Source organism: Triticum aestivum, chromosome 7D (genome assembly GCF_018294505.1).
Source record: "Triticum aestivum cultivar Chinese Spring chromosome 7D, IWGSC CS RefSeq v2.1, whole genome shotgun sequence".
Lineage (NCBI taxonomy): Eukaryota > Viridiplantae > Streptophyta > Magnoliopsida > Poales > Poaceae > Triticum > Triticum aestivum.
Genome location: NC_057814.1, coordinates 47,077,298 through 47,090,824, shown reverse-complemented (window position 1 = coordinate 47,090,824; position 13,527 = coordinate 47,077,298). Strand labels below are relative to the sequence as shown.

The 13,527-nt window shown below is 52.6% G+C and overlaps 1 protein-coding gene across 1 annotated transcript; it reads right to left on the bottom strand.

Annotated features, from left to right (window-relative positions):
• Positions 1 to 1,055: 1,055 nt before the first annotated feature.
• Positions 1,056 to 2,816, bottom strand: LOC123168378 (uncharacterized). Its single transcript, XM_044586246.1, has 2 exons — positions 1,993 to 2,816; positions 1,056 to 1,862 (listed from the first exon to the last, which is right to left on the bottom strand). Exons 1-2 carry the CDS (start codon positions 2,730 to 2,732, stop codon positions 1,253 to 1,255), a joined length of 1,350 nt encoding a protein of 449 aa, XP_044442181.1. The 5' UTR covers positions 2,733 to 2,816; the 3' UTR covers positions 1,056 to 1,252.
• Between the last annotated feature and the right edge of the window lie 10,711 nt (positions 2,817 to 13,527).

The following is a 13,527-nucleotide window of genomic DNA, read 5'->3' as shown; positions in this document are numbered from 1 at the left end:
CCACAAATACTTTTGCATATGAATTCTGCAGCAGAAGTGTGCAGAGGCACTCCAGTAGAACTTTCTAAAACTATGGACGCATGGTAAGGCGCTTGAGACTGTGCCTGTTTCCGAAATAGAAGTCGCTACATCCTACAGGCCGCAACTACGACAAAATCACACAATCTTCTTTACATGGAGTGCCAAACGCTGTCATGAGCGACTCCTTAGCAATTGCAGGAAATAAAGGAAAAATACACCAGCTCGAAGTCTGGAAATTCTTATGGAAAAACCATCACCTGCCCCTACGTTTCACCAACAGTGAGATGATCATTTTGCCCTCTGAGTCGTCACTCGCATTATGACTCTGCCGAACCAAAACTAAAATTGAAGATAACCAAGCAGAATGATAGTTTTCGAAACATCATGCACCATGTTACTAGCCAAATTAATCCATCAACACACTATGTTTAGTTGTTCACAGTAATGATATATATAAACTCCTAACATAATCATGTGCCAATCAATCTACCATTACGAGTTAGGAAAATGCAAGTGCTTCATAATTCGTGCAAATTCTTTTGGGAATGCAGAAAGCACTTAAGCACTTCTCTTGAAGTATATAATGGAAAGAGCCTGGTTTATTTATTGGTAGAATCATTGTGGCCTTGTATCGAACCTTTACCATTAACTTTAGGGCCTCATTTTAAGGCCAGGCGACAACCATCTTTCTAAAAGAAAAGTAGAATCATGGTGTCAAAGTAGAAACTGACTATAAAAGAGAAATGTACAAGTTCTGAATAAAATTAATGCACTAAGCAATTGTGATAGATGAATACATGGCATACTGATTCCATAATCTCTCTCTAAAACAAAGTATTACAAAAACAAAACAAAAATAATTACTCCCTATGTCCTATAGTATAAAATGTTATTTTACAACTAATGTACTCATATATAGGTTGTAATAACATTTTATGTTATGCGAGTAAGGGAGTACTTAACAAATGATCAAAAGCTTGTTCGAGAACTAAGAGTATAAATATCCAGGTCCACGTTTGAATCCTAACCTTTCTCTAAAACAAAGTAATAATTAATAGAGAAGTTCAAAAAAAAAGTAATAATTAATAGATATTTCCCTACATAGAAAAAACAAGAACCCAAAGATTATTTGATACTGCTTCCAAGACAGTGAGCTAGAAATAATCATAAACAAAAACAAGGACCCCACGACTAGGGTTCAATTATTTAGAATATTTGCAGCCCAAATGTACTACTCTGTGAAGTGATTTAGAAGATGCCCAGTCACGCAGGGGGTGTACGGAAATGATCCTTGTATGCGAGCGCCACTTGAGTAATCTATTAGCTGTGGTGTGCCCAGATACTGAAATTTTGAGCTGTTCAAATGAAAAGCCACTGCAACTGGTCGTTTGTATGATGCCAACGCCAAGAAAACAACTTCTTTGTAGGGATGAAACCCGAGAAAGGAGACATAGGTGTGGGAATAATGATAAGAAGAATCTTCAATATTCACAATGTTATCATCATCGGAGTCCCAGTCCAAATTTTCCCTCCTTATGTCTCTACTGTTGCCATTCACATCATCATCGTCGTCCAAAATCCAAGTTTTTCCAGTTCCCTCCATATAATCTGGCTGGCACAATGGTAGAGTTGCATTTCCCAGATCGATATGTTTCTTCGACACCCAATCTACCCGTTCACTTGATTCCATGAGAGTCCAAACCTGAAGTCGACATCCATCATGAACTGTTGCAAAGTACACACCATGTTCCGATTTCCCAACATAAGAGTGCACGTGAATGCTCTCCTCATCATTTACCGGTGTTTTGATTACTCGGTACTTCCCATTCGAGAAAGATAACCTATAAAAATGTCAATTCATTCGAAAATAACATTAGAAACATTTTTTAAGATAAGAGATATATAGAAAATTAATGCTAGAAATTAAAAGTGATTTTGCAGAGATGAACTAGTGCTAGAAAACTAGAGTACCTCACAACAAACACACCGTAAAAATTCACGTAGAGCGATCCTCGCCAATACACACTGCAGCTACCCGTCTGACGGCTCCATGACATGGATAATGGATCTAATAGATCTAGTCGCGCATCAGTCATTGTCTCCGGAGCTTCTGCTTCACGAACAAACGATCTCTTCTCCCACTGCCTTGTGCTGGATGAGAACACATCTAACGTCCAGATGGATGGTGGCCATCGGATGAAATCCTCTTCTAACTCATCGTGTGGCTTCAGTACCACCTTCTCGAGCTCGCGCGGCACCGAGAAGACCTGATAGTGCAGCGATTCAGCAGGGTCAAACACAAGGTACGCGTCGCAGCCGTCGTCCTCCCATGGAAGATCTTCCCAGCGCCTGGTGGCCGGGTTGATCACGCAGAGGGTCCTCCGGTCACGGTGCAGCAGGAGGCCGCCGCAGTGATCCACGAGCCCTGTAGAGCTGCCGCCGTAGGAAGGCAGGAAGCTGAGATCGCTGTCGATCCGCGTGGAGGAGGGGCTGGCGAAGAAGCGCGGCCGCGGGCGCGCGCGGTCGCCGTAGTTGAAGAAGAGGCCGCGCACGGCGTGCGGGAGCATCTTGCGGAGCAGCAGGCGACGGCCGTCGACGATGACACACCACGCCTTGCGCACGCAGCGGGACACGGCGAGGTCGCGCGGCGGCAGGCGGCGGAGGATTTGGGCGAGCGCGTCGTCCGGCAGGGATTCCGTCTTGTCGTCCATGGCTGCCGCGCGGCGGCCGGCCTTGGTCCTTAGATTGCGGCTCGTTCTGTTTGAGAGAGATAAGAGGAAGACTGCTGCCGCTGTGTGTTTCTATGGAGATACAGCCCGTCTAAGGTATTTCACAAAATTATTCACATTAATTTTCAATCGCCTTACAGACGTGTTCATGGAGAACCCCTGCGCATGTTTTGCAAAAACACCCCTCCCGCTCACGCGACGTACCCCGTCCGTGCCATGGGAGTCCTAACGTTGTAACCGTCTTTCGTCTCCTCTCCTCCCTCTCCCCTTCCTTGCCGTCGTCAGACGGCGTGGTTGGGGCGAAGCCTGTGCGGCATCGCCGGCGACGGGGCACCTCTCCCTCGTGTGCTGGTCCATGGCGGTGCAGGCAGATCAATCGGGTGTAAGTGCCGCGCGTGATGGCACGGTCCACGAGTTGGTCGGGGCGGCAACGAAGTGTACACTTCGCAGCATCGCGGGGGCGCGGTGGTGCCCTTGGGTGCGGTGACAGGGCGGGCTCGTAGCGGTGGTGTTGGTTGGGTGCGGTATTGGCCCAGATTCGGCTGTGGTTGGCATGTGTTGGCCGCCTCTCGGCGGCGTAGGGCTCACACGCGTTTGGGGATGGTGTTTTCTATTAGTGACACGCAACTGGTGGTGGTAAGGATAGGATCACTGGTCTTGTGGGTGGGGGTGGGGGGCTTCGGAATGGAGGCAGCGGGCCTCGGGGCCCCTCCCTTGTCAGGATATAGGTCGAATCTGGCCTGCGACGTGGTGTTGGTCATCTTCATAGGTCTTTGTCCTCAGTTGAGGTTTGGCTGTTGTATCTAGCTGGGATATGATCTGTGGTTGGGGACTCCCTTTGTGCGTGCGCGGCATTGGTGATGTCCTGTTCTGGCTGAGGTGGTGCTACGACACGGTTGTACCGCTCCTGCGTGGTGTGTGCCAAGGTGTCGGATTTTTGACAGTTCGATGTTCTGGCGGCATCATGGTGTCATTCTTGGACGCCGGGCTGGCGGGCCCACATGGGGAGGTTGTGTCGGTGGCTTTGTAGCGAGCAATGCTACATCGGGGGCAGCGCCTCCTCTTGGCTATGAGGGTAGCGAGGGCAGGGCAGTGGGTGATTCTGTTGTCAGTGTGGCTTCGGTGGTGGCAACTCCCTGGTCGATTTGGAGGCCTCGTGTTGGATGTAGTGGAGATAATAGCTTCTATCGCCTTCCAGATCAGGATCTCCAACCAGTAGGCCCTTCATCTTCTATTTTTTGTCACAAAGATGTTTCACTTGACTACACTACTTTACATGTATATAGTCACCCTCTATTAGTAAGGTGGAGCTTGCATTTCGAATTATCATGTACCATTTTAACATCATTGCTATGTTCTAGACCGCGTGTAGTATAAAAAATATTGATCAAACGGCTACTCTGTAATGTTGTTATAGTCGCCATGTGGGATTTGGTTACCGAGCAGAAAATTTGGTTATATTCAAAATTCATCCAAAAGAACAGTTTACCATCTGGTATTTATTAGTTACGCGGTAACTGTTAATTTTGGTGTCCCCCATGAGATTCTTTTTGCATGCGGAATCCAAAACATTGGTCCTCATCAGTCAAAATTTGAATCCAATAAAATTATATTTGATACTTTTTGTATCACTATCCGACTGAGCTCTACAATCTCGTTATGGCCACCCTCAAATTTTCATTCCAGTAAAACCATACTTCATACTTTCTGTTTGACTATATGTGTCCTCACTTCACAATGTATATGAACAATAAAGTGTAAAATTAACCACAAAAAAGACTAAAATTAAACACGGCAAATTTGCACATGTATCTCATGATTAATGGGTGAGTTTATTGTGTATGCAAAATTCGAACCAGCTACAAGTGTTAACGACGTTTGTAAGAAGATCTTGGTTTGGTTCCACAACTTTGCTTGAATAGTTTTTCCCATAAATGAGTTGGAGGAAGATCTATATAACAATATACACATCTTAATCTTAGACATAAGCATGGTGCGTCTTAAAAGTTTATTCAGAACACAAATTATATATAGGTATATGTCTCGGATATAAAAATATTTGAGGCTGGTGTACATCGGCCTTTGGTGTCATTGCGATATGTAGCTAACCTTTTTTTTTCGAATTCGCTGGGATAAAAACAGTTGGGTTAAGTTAACTTGTATACGATACCATACACATGTGCAGTTCAGTCAAGAGAGACGTTTTATAGATACTATAATAGAAAAAAGAACAACGGCTGGAAAGTGATCGAAATATGTTAGAGTGACATACTTGCAGGTATACCTGGCCATGGGAAGCCCGGCCCGGCCCGGCCCGACGCTGCCCCCGGGCCGGGCTCGGGCCTAGATCTTGAGCCCGAGGGCCGGGCCGGGCCTGGGCCCGTCATTTTTGCATTTCTCTGAAGGTCGGGCCGGGCCGGCCTGGATCCCGACAGGCTTTTACGTGTTCGGGCCGGGCTCGGGCCCAAAAAACAGGCCCGATGGTCGGGCCGGGCTGGGCTCAGGCTTGGGTTTTTTTCGTCGGGCTTGGCTAGGCCGGGCCCGAGGTATGGCCAGGTATACTTGCAGGGTATTCTTTATGGAAATAATCATAAACAAAAAAGGACCCAAAGACCAGGGTACCATGCATTATTTACACTACTCTGTGAAGCTTTTTAGAAGATGCCCACTAATGCAAGGGGTGTATGGAAATGATCCTTGTATGCCAAGCCAGTAAGTGTGTTGGCTTAGTATGCCTAGATACTGAAATGTTGAGCTATTCAAATGACAAGCCACTCCTACTCCTCCTTGGGATGATGTTAACCCCAAGAAAATAACTTCTTTGTACGGGTGAAACCCGAGAAAGCGGATCTCATTGCAGATACCTTCATAAGCATCTTCAATATTCACAATGCTATCATCGTCCGAGTCCCAATCCGAATTTTCTATCCTTGTCCTTGCGTTGTTGCCATCTACATCATCATCATCACCACCACCATCTAAAATCCAAGTTTTTAGGGTTCCTTCCATATTGTGGGATCCATGTGACTTTACAGTTGCATATGCCTTAAGATCGATAATGTTCTTCGACACCCAATCTACCCGTTCACTTGATTCCATGAGTGTCCAAACCTGAAGTAGAAAACTATCATGCATTGATGCAAAGTACACCCCTTTTTCCGAGTTCCCAATGTAAGGCCGTGCTTGTTTGCATTCATCAATATTTATTGGGGTTTTTATCACTCGGTATTTCCTGTCTGATAAAGATAACCTGCAAACATGGTCAATTAATTCGCAAAATATGATCAGAAAATTTTCTGTGACATATATAGAGAACTGATAGTACATGTGTTGAAAAGGTGATCTTGCAGAGATGTGCTATATATGATGTGTATACCTCACAACAAACAAACCACAACAATGCAGCAGGTAGAGTGATCCTCGCCAATAGACACTGCCAGGGCACCACATTGATCTTTGCTCTGCTGGATCTAGCTGTTGCACATTAGTCACTGTCTTTGGAGCCTTGGCTTCGCGGACAAACAACCTCTTCTGCCACTGCCGTGTGCTAGATGAGAATACATTTAACGTCCACGAGGATGGTGGGCATTCAATCAAATCGGGTTTGGCTGGGTTCTCTATCACCCTCCCGGGCTCGAGCCGGACCAAGAACACCTCGTAGTGCAGAGACACGGCAGGGTCGAACACGAGGCACGCGTCGTGGCAGCCGTCATCATCCTCCCAGGAAAGGTCTTCCCAACGGCTTGTGGCGGGGTTCACAACGGAGAGTCTCCTCCGGTCATGGTAGAGCAGGAGGCCGTTGCAGTGGTCCACGATGTCAGCACTCCCGGAGTGCCAAGTCGACGAACACACACGCGAGAGAACAGAGCTCTAGATGGACAAAGAACAGAAGTGTTTTTGCGCTGTAAACTTCACAGCTTTTCTGCTCCTTTCTTGCTTCTATTTATTCATAGTACAGAGGGGAAACTGGGGATCGTGGCCCCTGACTTGGCGCCTACGTGATCCACAACGCTCGTGCCATCCCACGAGCAGATCAACGAGGCGCACGACTCGCTCCAGGCCGTTGCAACCTTCGAGCAAAGCTAGCTAACAGAAAGACTGAAAAAACGAGAAAGCTAACCTGACAAAAAAACTAGCTAACTGAACTTTGACAGGGCTCGGGGTTTTATTTCAACAAATCACCCCCTAAAACCTAAGCCCTTGTCAATCTCTACCATGCCGATCCTTGCTCGCAGCTCCGTGAAGCGCACGCGCCCAAGAGTCTTAGTGAGAAGATCGGCGAGCTGTTTGTCTGTGCCGACGAATTCCACCTCCACTTGCTTGTTCTCCACACATTCTCTGATGAAGTGGAAGCGGACATCGATGTGCTTGCTTCGCTCATGAAACACGGGATTCTTCGCGAGGGAGATGGCAGACTTGTTATCCATCCAGAGTGGGAAGCAGGCTGGCCTCTCCTTCTTGAGCTCGCCGAGGAAACGAGCCAGCCAAACTCCTTGGCATGCTGCTGTCGTGGCGCCGATGTACTCGGCCTCGCAGGAGGACAGAGCCACGACCTTTTGCTTGAGGGACTGCCAGCTGATAATACTGTTGCCGTAGAAGAACATGGCGCCGGTCGTGCTCCGACGTGTGTCGATGTCTCCTCCCATGTCACTGTCGCTGTAACCAGCGAGGTGGCCATCTCCTTTTCCCCTTGGGTAGAAGCAGCCCCAATGCAGAGTGCCGGCGATGTAGCGCAGAATCTTCCTCACCGCAGCCAGATGCTCGATGGTGGGCGCCTCCATGAAGCGCGAGACGTAGCCGACGGCGAAAGCGATGTCCGGCCTGGTGTGAACCAGATAGCGCAGACACCCGACGAGGCCGCGGTACTCCGTCGCGTCAGTCAGAGGCGCGGTGCTCTGCTTGCTAAGCTTCAGTCTGGGTTCCATGGGCACCGCGCACGGGTTGCACCCTGTCATGCCGCCGCGCTCCAGAATCTTCTCAGCGTAAGCCATCTGGTTCAGGGAGATACTAGCCCGCGCCTGGTGCACCTCGATCCCCAAGTAAAAACTTAGGAGACCGAGATCGCTCATCTTGAAGAGCTTCATCATCTCCTCCTTGAACCGCGTGATCTCCCCGTCGTCGTTGCCAGTGATGACCAGATCATCGACATACACCCCCACAAGGAGGCGAGACGATGCGTTGCCACGCCCGTAGATGGCGTGCTCGGTGGTGCTGCGCTCGAACCCGACCGACGCGAGGCATGCGTCCAGCTTCTGGTTCCAGGCGCGCGGCGCCTGTTTCAAGCCGTACAAGGCCTTGTCGAGGCGCAGCACCTTGCTCTCCTGTCCGGCGGCGATGTACCCAGGTGGTTGCGCGACATAGACCTCCTCCTGGAGCTCCCCGTTCAGGAACGCACTCTTCACGTCCATGTGATGCACGCCCCAGCCCCCGCGCGCGGCCAGAGCGAGCAGGAGGCGCACTGACTCCATGCGGGCGACAGGCGCGAACACCTCTTCATAGTCCACGCCCTGGCGCTGCACGAACCCTTTGGCGACGAGGCGGGCCTTGTGCCGCACCACCGCGCCCTGGGCGTCGCGTTTCACCTTGTAGACCCATTTGAGACCAATGCGGCGGTGACCAGGAGGGAGATCAGCGAGATGCCAGGTGCGATTCTCCTGGATAGACGCCATTTCCTCGTCCATAGCGCGCTTCCAGGCTGCATCTCCTTGCGCCTCATCCAGAGAGGCCGGCTCCTCTGCCAGCCCGAGGTGCAGCTCCTCGTCGTCGAGGTTGAGGATGTAGTCCGTGAGCTGTTGGTTCGGCTGCACGATGCCGTCCCGTGCACGCGTCACCATCGGGTGCACGCCCGCGTGGTCAGCTGGTGGCGACTCGATCGGAGTCGGCGAAGCGCTTGGCAGAGAACGTGACATGGCAGGGCTGAGCTCAGGATTGAGGTCCCTCCCGCCGGTGCTCGCGGCTCGCGGGCGTGAACGGAGTGGGCGCGTCGGCTCCTACTGTAGTTGCGTCCCCGCCAGTGTTGGCGTGTGGTGAAGGGGCCGGCGTCGCCGGCGCAGAGTGACGCACCCCCTCAAGCACAGCAGCCGGCCCGTACTCGACAATGAACGTCGCCGCGCCGGGAGCGTCCCCGCCCCGTTGCCAGTCCCAGCTTGCTCGCTCGTCGAAGACGACGTCGCGCGTGACGTGCACGCGCTTAGTGGCGGGGTCGTACGCCCGGTAGGCCTTGCCTCCTGGCTCATACCCGATGAAAACCATCGCCTTGCTCCTGTCCGCCAGCTTCGCCAGGTGCGGGCGCGTGTCCTTGACGTGAGCCACGCACCCGAAGACGCGCAGGAAGTGCACGTTGGGTTTGCGACCATGCCACGCCTCAAATGGCGTCTTCCCAGTCAGGCTCCTTGTGTACGACCTGTTCATCAGAAACACGGCAGTGGTGACAGCCTCACCCCAGAAGGAAGCGGGCACACCCCTGGCCTGGAGCATGCACCTCGCCATGCCCACAACGGTCAGGTTGCGGCGCTCCACCACTCCGTTTTGCTGCGGGGAGTAGGGCGCCGTCAGGTGGCGCTGCACGCCGTGGTCGGCGCAGTACTCCGCGAACGCCGTGCTCGTGAATTCGCCTCCGCGATCTGTGCGGATCGTGCGCAGGGAGCGGCGCGACTCGGTCTCCGCGGCGGCCTTGAACCGGCGGATCGCCTCGGCCGCCTCATCCTTGGAGCGCAGCAAGACGAGCCAAGTGTAACGGCTGTGGTCGTCCACTAGCAAGAGGAAGTAGCGCTTCCCGCCCGGCGTCGCCGGCGAGATCGGCCCGCAGATGTCGCCGTGGACCAGCTCCAGTGGTTCCGTCGCGCGGAACTTGGCGACCTGAGGGAACGAGGCCCGCCTCTGCTTGCCAGCCAGGCAAGCCTCGCAAATGTGCTCCGCGTGGACGATGAGGGGAAGGCCGATGACCATGCCAGTGCGCGCCATCCTCTCGAGTCCCTGAAAGTGGACGTGGCCGAATCTCTCGTGCCAGCGCCAGCCTGCACCGTCGCACTCACTTGCCGCGAGACACGCCGGCTTCACAATCTTGAGATGCAGCACATAGAGGCACTTGGCCGAACGAGTTACCTTGGCGAGCAGATTCTTCTGGCGATCGCGGACTGTCATGACGCCATGCTCCACCAGCGTCGCGCAACCGACCTCGTCTAGTTGGCCGATGCTGATGATGTTGCTCTTGAGGCGAGGTATCCAGTAGACATTGGTGAGGCCACGGTGGTGACCGCCTGCCACGGCGAACAGCACCGTGCCCCGCCCGCGTATGTCCACTAGAGACCCGTCGCCGAACTTGACCGATCCCGTCACGGACTCGTCCAGGTCCGCGAACGCCGACACGTCGCCGGTCATGTGGTTCGACGCCCCAGTGTCGAGGTACCAGGCGGCATCGGTGTCGCCAGGAGACTGCTGCAGTTCCACGCGCGCGCGCTCCTCGTTGAGGAACACCTGCGCCGCCGCGGTCGCGAGGGATGTCTGGGGCGCAGTCAGGTTCAGCTCCAGCCCTGTCGTGCTCCCCTCATCCAGAGTGCAGGCCTGGGCCATCAGAAGGCCCGGCTCATCCTCGTCAGCTTCGGCGAGGTCCGCCTCCTCGTCGCGCTTCTTCTTCCGGCATTCCCGGGCCCCGTGGCCCAGGTTGTTGCAGTAGCGGCACTAGTCGTTCTTGCGGGCGGCGCTGCCAGAAGAGCTCTGGTTCCCGCACCCGCCTCGGCCACCTCCGCGACCGCGCGAGCGTCCGCCACCGCCGGCAGCTTGGTTGCTGCTGCCTCCGGTGGCTCCGGCCTGGTCGATCTTCTGCTGGCGCGCCATCTACTCCTCGTGAGTGAACAGCAGGCTGCTCCCGCCTTGGGCGACCCCGTCCAGCCCGTAGCATTCCTCCGCCGCTTTCAGCCGGCCGGTGAGCTCCTCGACCGTGAGCTCCGACAGGTCAAGCAGCGTCTCTATGGAGAGAGCCACCTGTGCATAGCGCGGCGGGACGACCCGGAGAAATTTCTCCACGGCCCTTTCTTCCTTCAGATCATCACCAAGAAGAGCTAGGTTATTCATCATACCGGTGAGTCGAAGGGCAAACTCGTCGACGGTCTCCCCGTCCTTGAAACGGATGTCTTCGAACTCGCGGCGGAGGGACTGCACCTTCGCCTTGCGTACGCGGTCGACTCCAAGACGGATCGTCTTGATGGAGTCCCACGCCTCTTTCGCCGTCTCCTTCACGGCAAGCGTCGCTAGCATCTCCGGCGGTACGGCCCGGAGGATTGCCTCCAGCGCCAGGCGCTCGTCACGATAATCGGCGTCATCGTCAGGACACGGGCCGATCTCGATGACGATCCACAGGCCTCTCGCCTGCAGGATTACCTTCATCAGGAGCGACCACTCCGCGTAGTTCGTCCTCGTCAGGGGAGGGTAGGAGGTGGATCCAGTCGCCTCGCGGAGCGGCCGTGGCATCGCTAGCTCACGGCCGGACGACCTCCCTGAGCCGTCGCCCAGCAGGGGCGCGGGCGTGCCGTCGCCGCCGCCGCTGGTGCCCTTTCCGTCCTTCTTCGCCCCAGCCCCGGTCTTCACCGGCGAGGCGGAACGGGAGCGACTTGAATTGCTCTTTCCCATGACCAAACGCGGCTCTGATGCCAACTGTCAGCACTCCCGGAGTGCCAAGTCGACGAACACACACGTGAGAGAACAGAGCTCTAGATGGACGAAGAACAGAAGTGTTTTTGCGCTGTAAACTTCACAGCTTTTCTGCTCCTTTCTTGCTTCTATTTATTCATAGTACAGAGGGGAAACTGGGGATCGTGGCCCCTGACTTGGCGCCTACGTGATCCACAACGCTCGTGCCATCCCACGAGCAGATCAACGAGGCGCACGACTCGCTCCAGGCCATTGCAACCTTCGAGCAAAGCTAGCTAACAGAAAGACCGAAAAAACGGGAAAGCTAACCTGACAGAAAAACTAGCTAACTGAACTTTGACAGGGCTCGGGGTTTTATTTCAACACACGATCCGTCTGGAGCCGCTGCCGTAGTGAGGCAGGAATCCAAGATCGCCGTCGACCGCTGGCTGCTGCATCGAGGCGGGACGGGCGAAGCGCGGGCTCGTGCGGTTGCTGTAGTTGAGGAAGAGGCCGCGCAGCGTGAGCGGGACGACGTGGGGGAGCAGTAGGCCGCTGGCGTCCACGATGGCGCGCCACGCCTTGCGGACGCAGCGGCACACTACGAGGTCGCGCGGCGGGAGGCGGCGTCCTCCGGCAGGGCTTCCGTCTGGTCCATGGCTCCCTCGCGCGGCCGGCGCTTTGATCGCAGACCAGGGGGCACGAGAGGTTGTGCAGGAGATCGATCGAGCACCCGCGTCTAGGGTTCTGTTTTTTTTTCGCGAGGTGTCTGGGTTCTGTTTGACGAAGGAAGAGGAAGACGCTGCCGCTTTGTGTATGGATTGTGGAGATATATTACGAGTCGGCGCACCGTAAATATGGCATCCGATTCAAATTTCAAACTCAACACGGCAGCGACGGAGAGGTGTATTGATGAGCCGTACGTGTCTTCTCACTTTACTCTTTATATTGCAAGTTTGATCACCATATTATCTTTTACAAAAGTATCAACAATCTCTATGGATGGATCTTCCATCCACCCAGCACGCACGTTATTTCTAGTTAGTTTTGCTAAATCATGGGTAGAATAATTAGTCTTCCTAGGAGCATGCTTAAAGATAATATGAGAGAAATCTCACGCAAGGTGATATATATCATCAAAAACTGCCGCCGATAGATCAAAAGAGCGACCTCCATTCTTTATTGTCTCTATCACTTTGATGTTGTCGGAGTTCACCTTGCCAAACTGAGACCAAACCATAAGGTCAGTGCCTCGCAATAAGTGCATCTTCGCACCAATCGATTTCCCCGTTTTCTGCCGCGACGAATCTATCACTCGAGTCTCTGATAACAACGCCATACGAGCCCCTGAATAAGTCTGGGTCCCATCCACATTTAGCTTCACATAGTTGCTCCTTAGTCTTTTCCAACCATGTTGCTTGATCGTTGCCTTTGCATCACTCGCCATAATATAGTTAGCAACCAAAACTCTGATTGCAATTGCTATGAACTTAAGTCCTTGGACCTTTTCATTATGCACTAACTTTCTCTTCTCCCAACATAAATACCAAGAGCCAATAGCAATTGCTTCTGTTGAATTTCCCTAACCGAGGACCACACATTGTTCAGCTGGTTGTAGCAATAAATATTCTAGCACAACTTCTCCCGCATTATCCACAGCGCATGCTTTATCAATATCAAAGTCCAAACTCTGTAACTGCCATACCACTTTAGTTTTTCCACAAGTGAATAAAATGTGTTTGGTATTCCCCGCTCCTATACCGCATATAGGACATTGCCCACTGACTTTTATATGTCTGTTAGTCAAAGTCACCCGACATGGAAGCAGCCCAGCCTAACAAAGTTCGTCAGAGGAAAATTCTAACCTTGGCGGGATAGCTTAAGCTCCAAATCGTCCCCCACATTGGTGAATTTCGTGAGGGTCCGACTATATTTTCTCCTGATATTTTATGTCCATATTGGTTGTGCCACTCTGTAAAGTATGCCGATCTCACTGAGAATCTCCCGTTTTGCACAAGTTCCATGCTACGAAGTCTGGCATATCAAATTCAGGCAACGGAATCGCAAGGATCCGCGCCCATCAACTTTCCAGAATGTTTGAGAAACCAACTCTTCATCCCAACGACCCATAACAGGGTCAATGAAATCA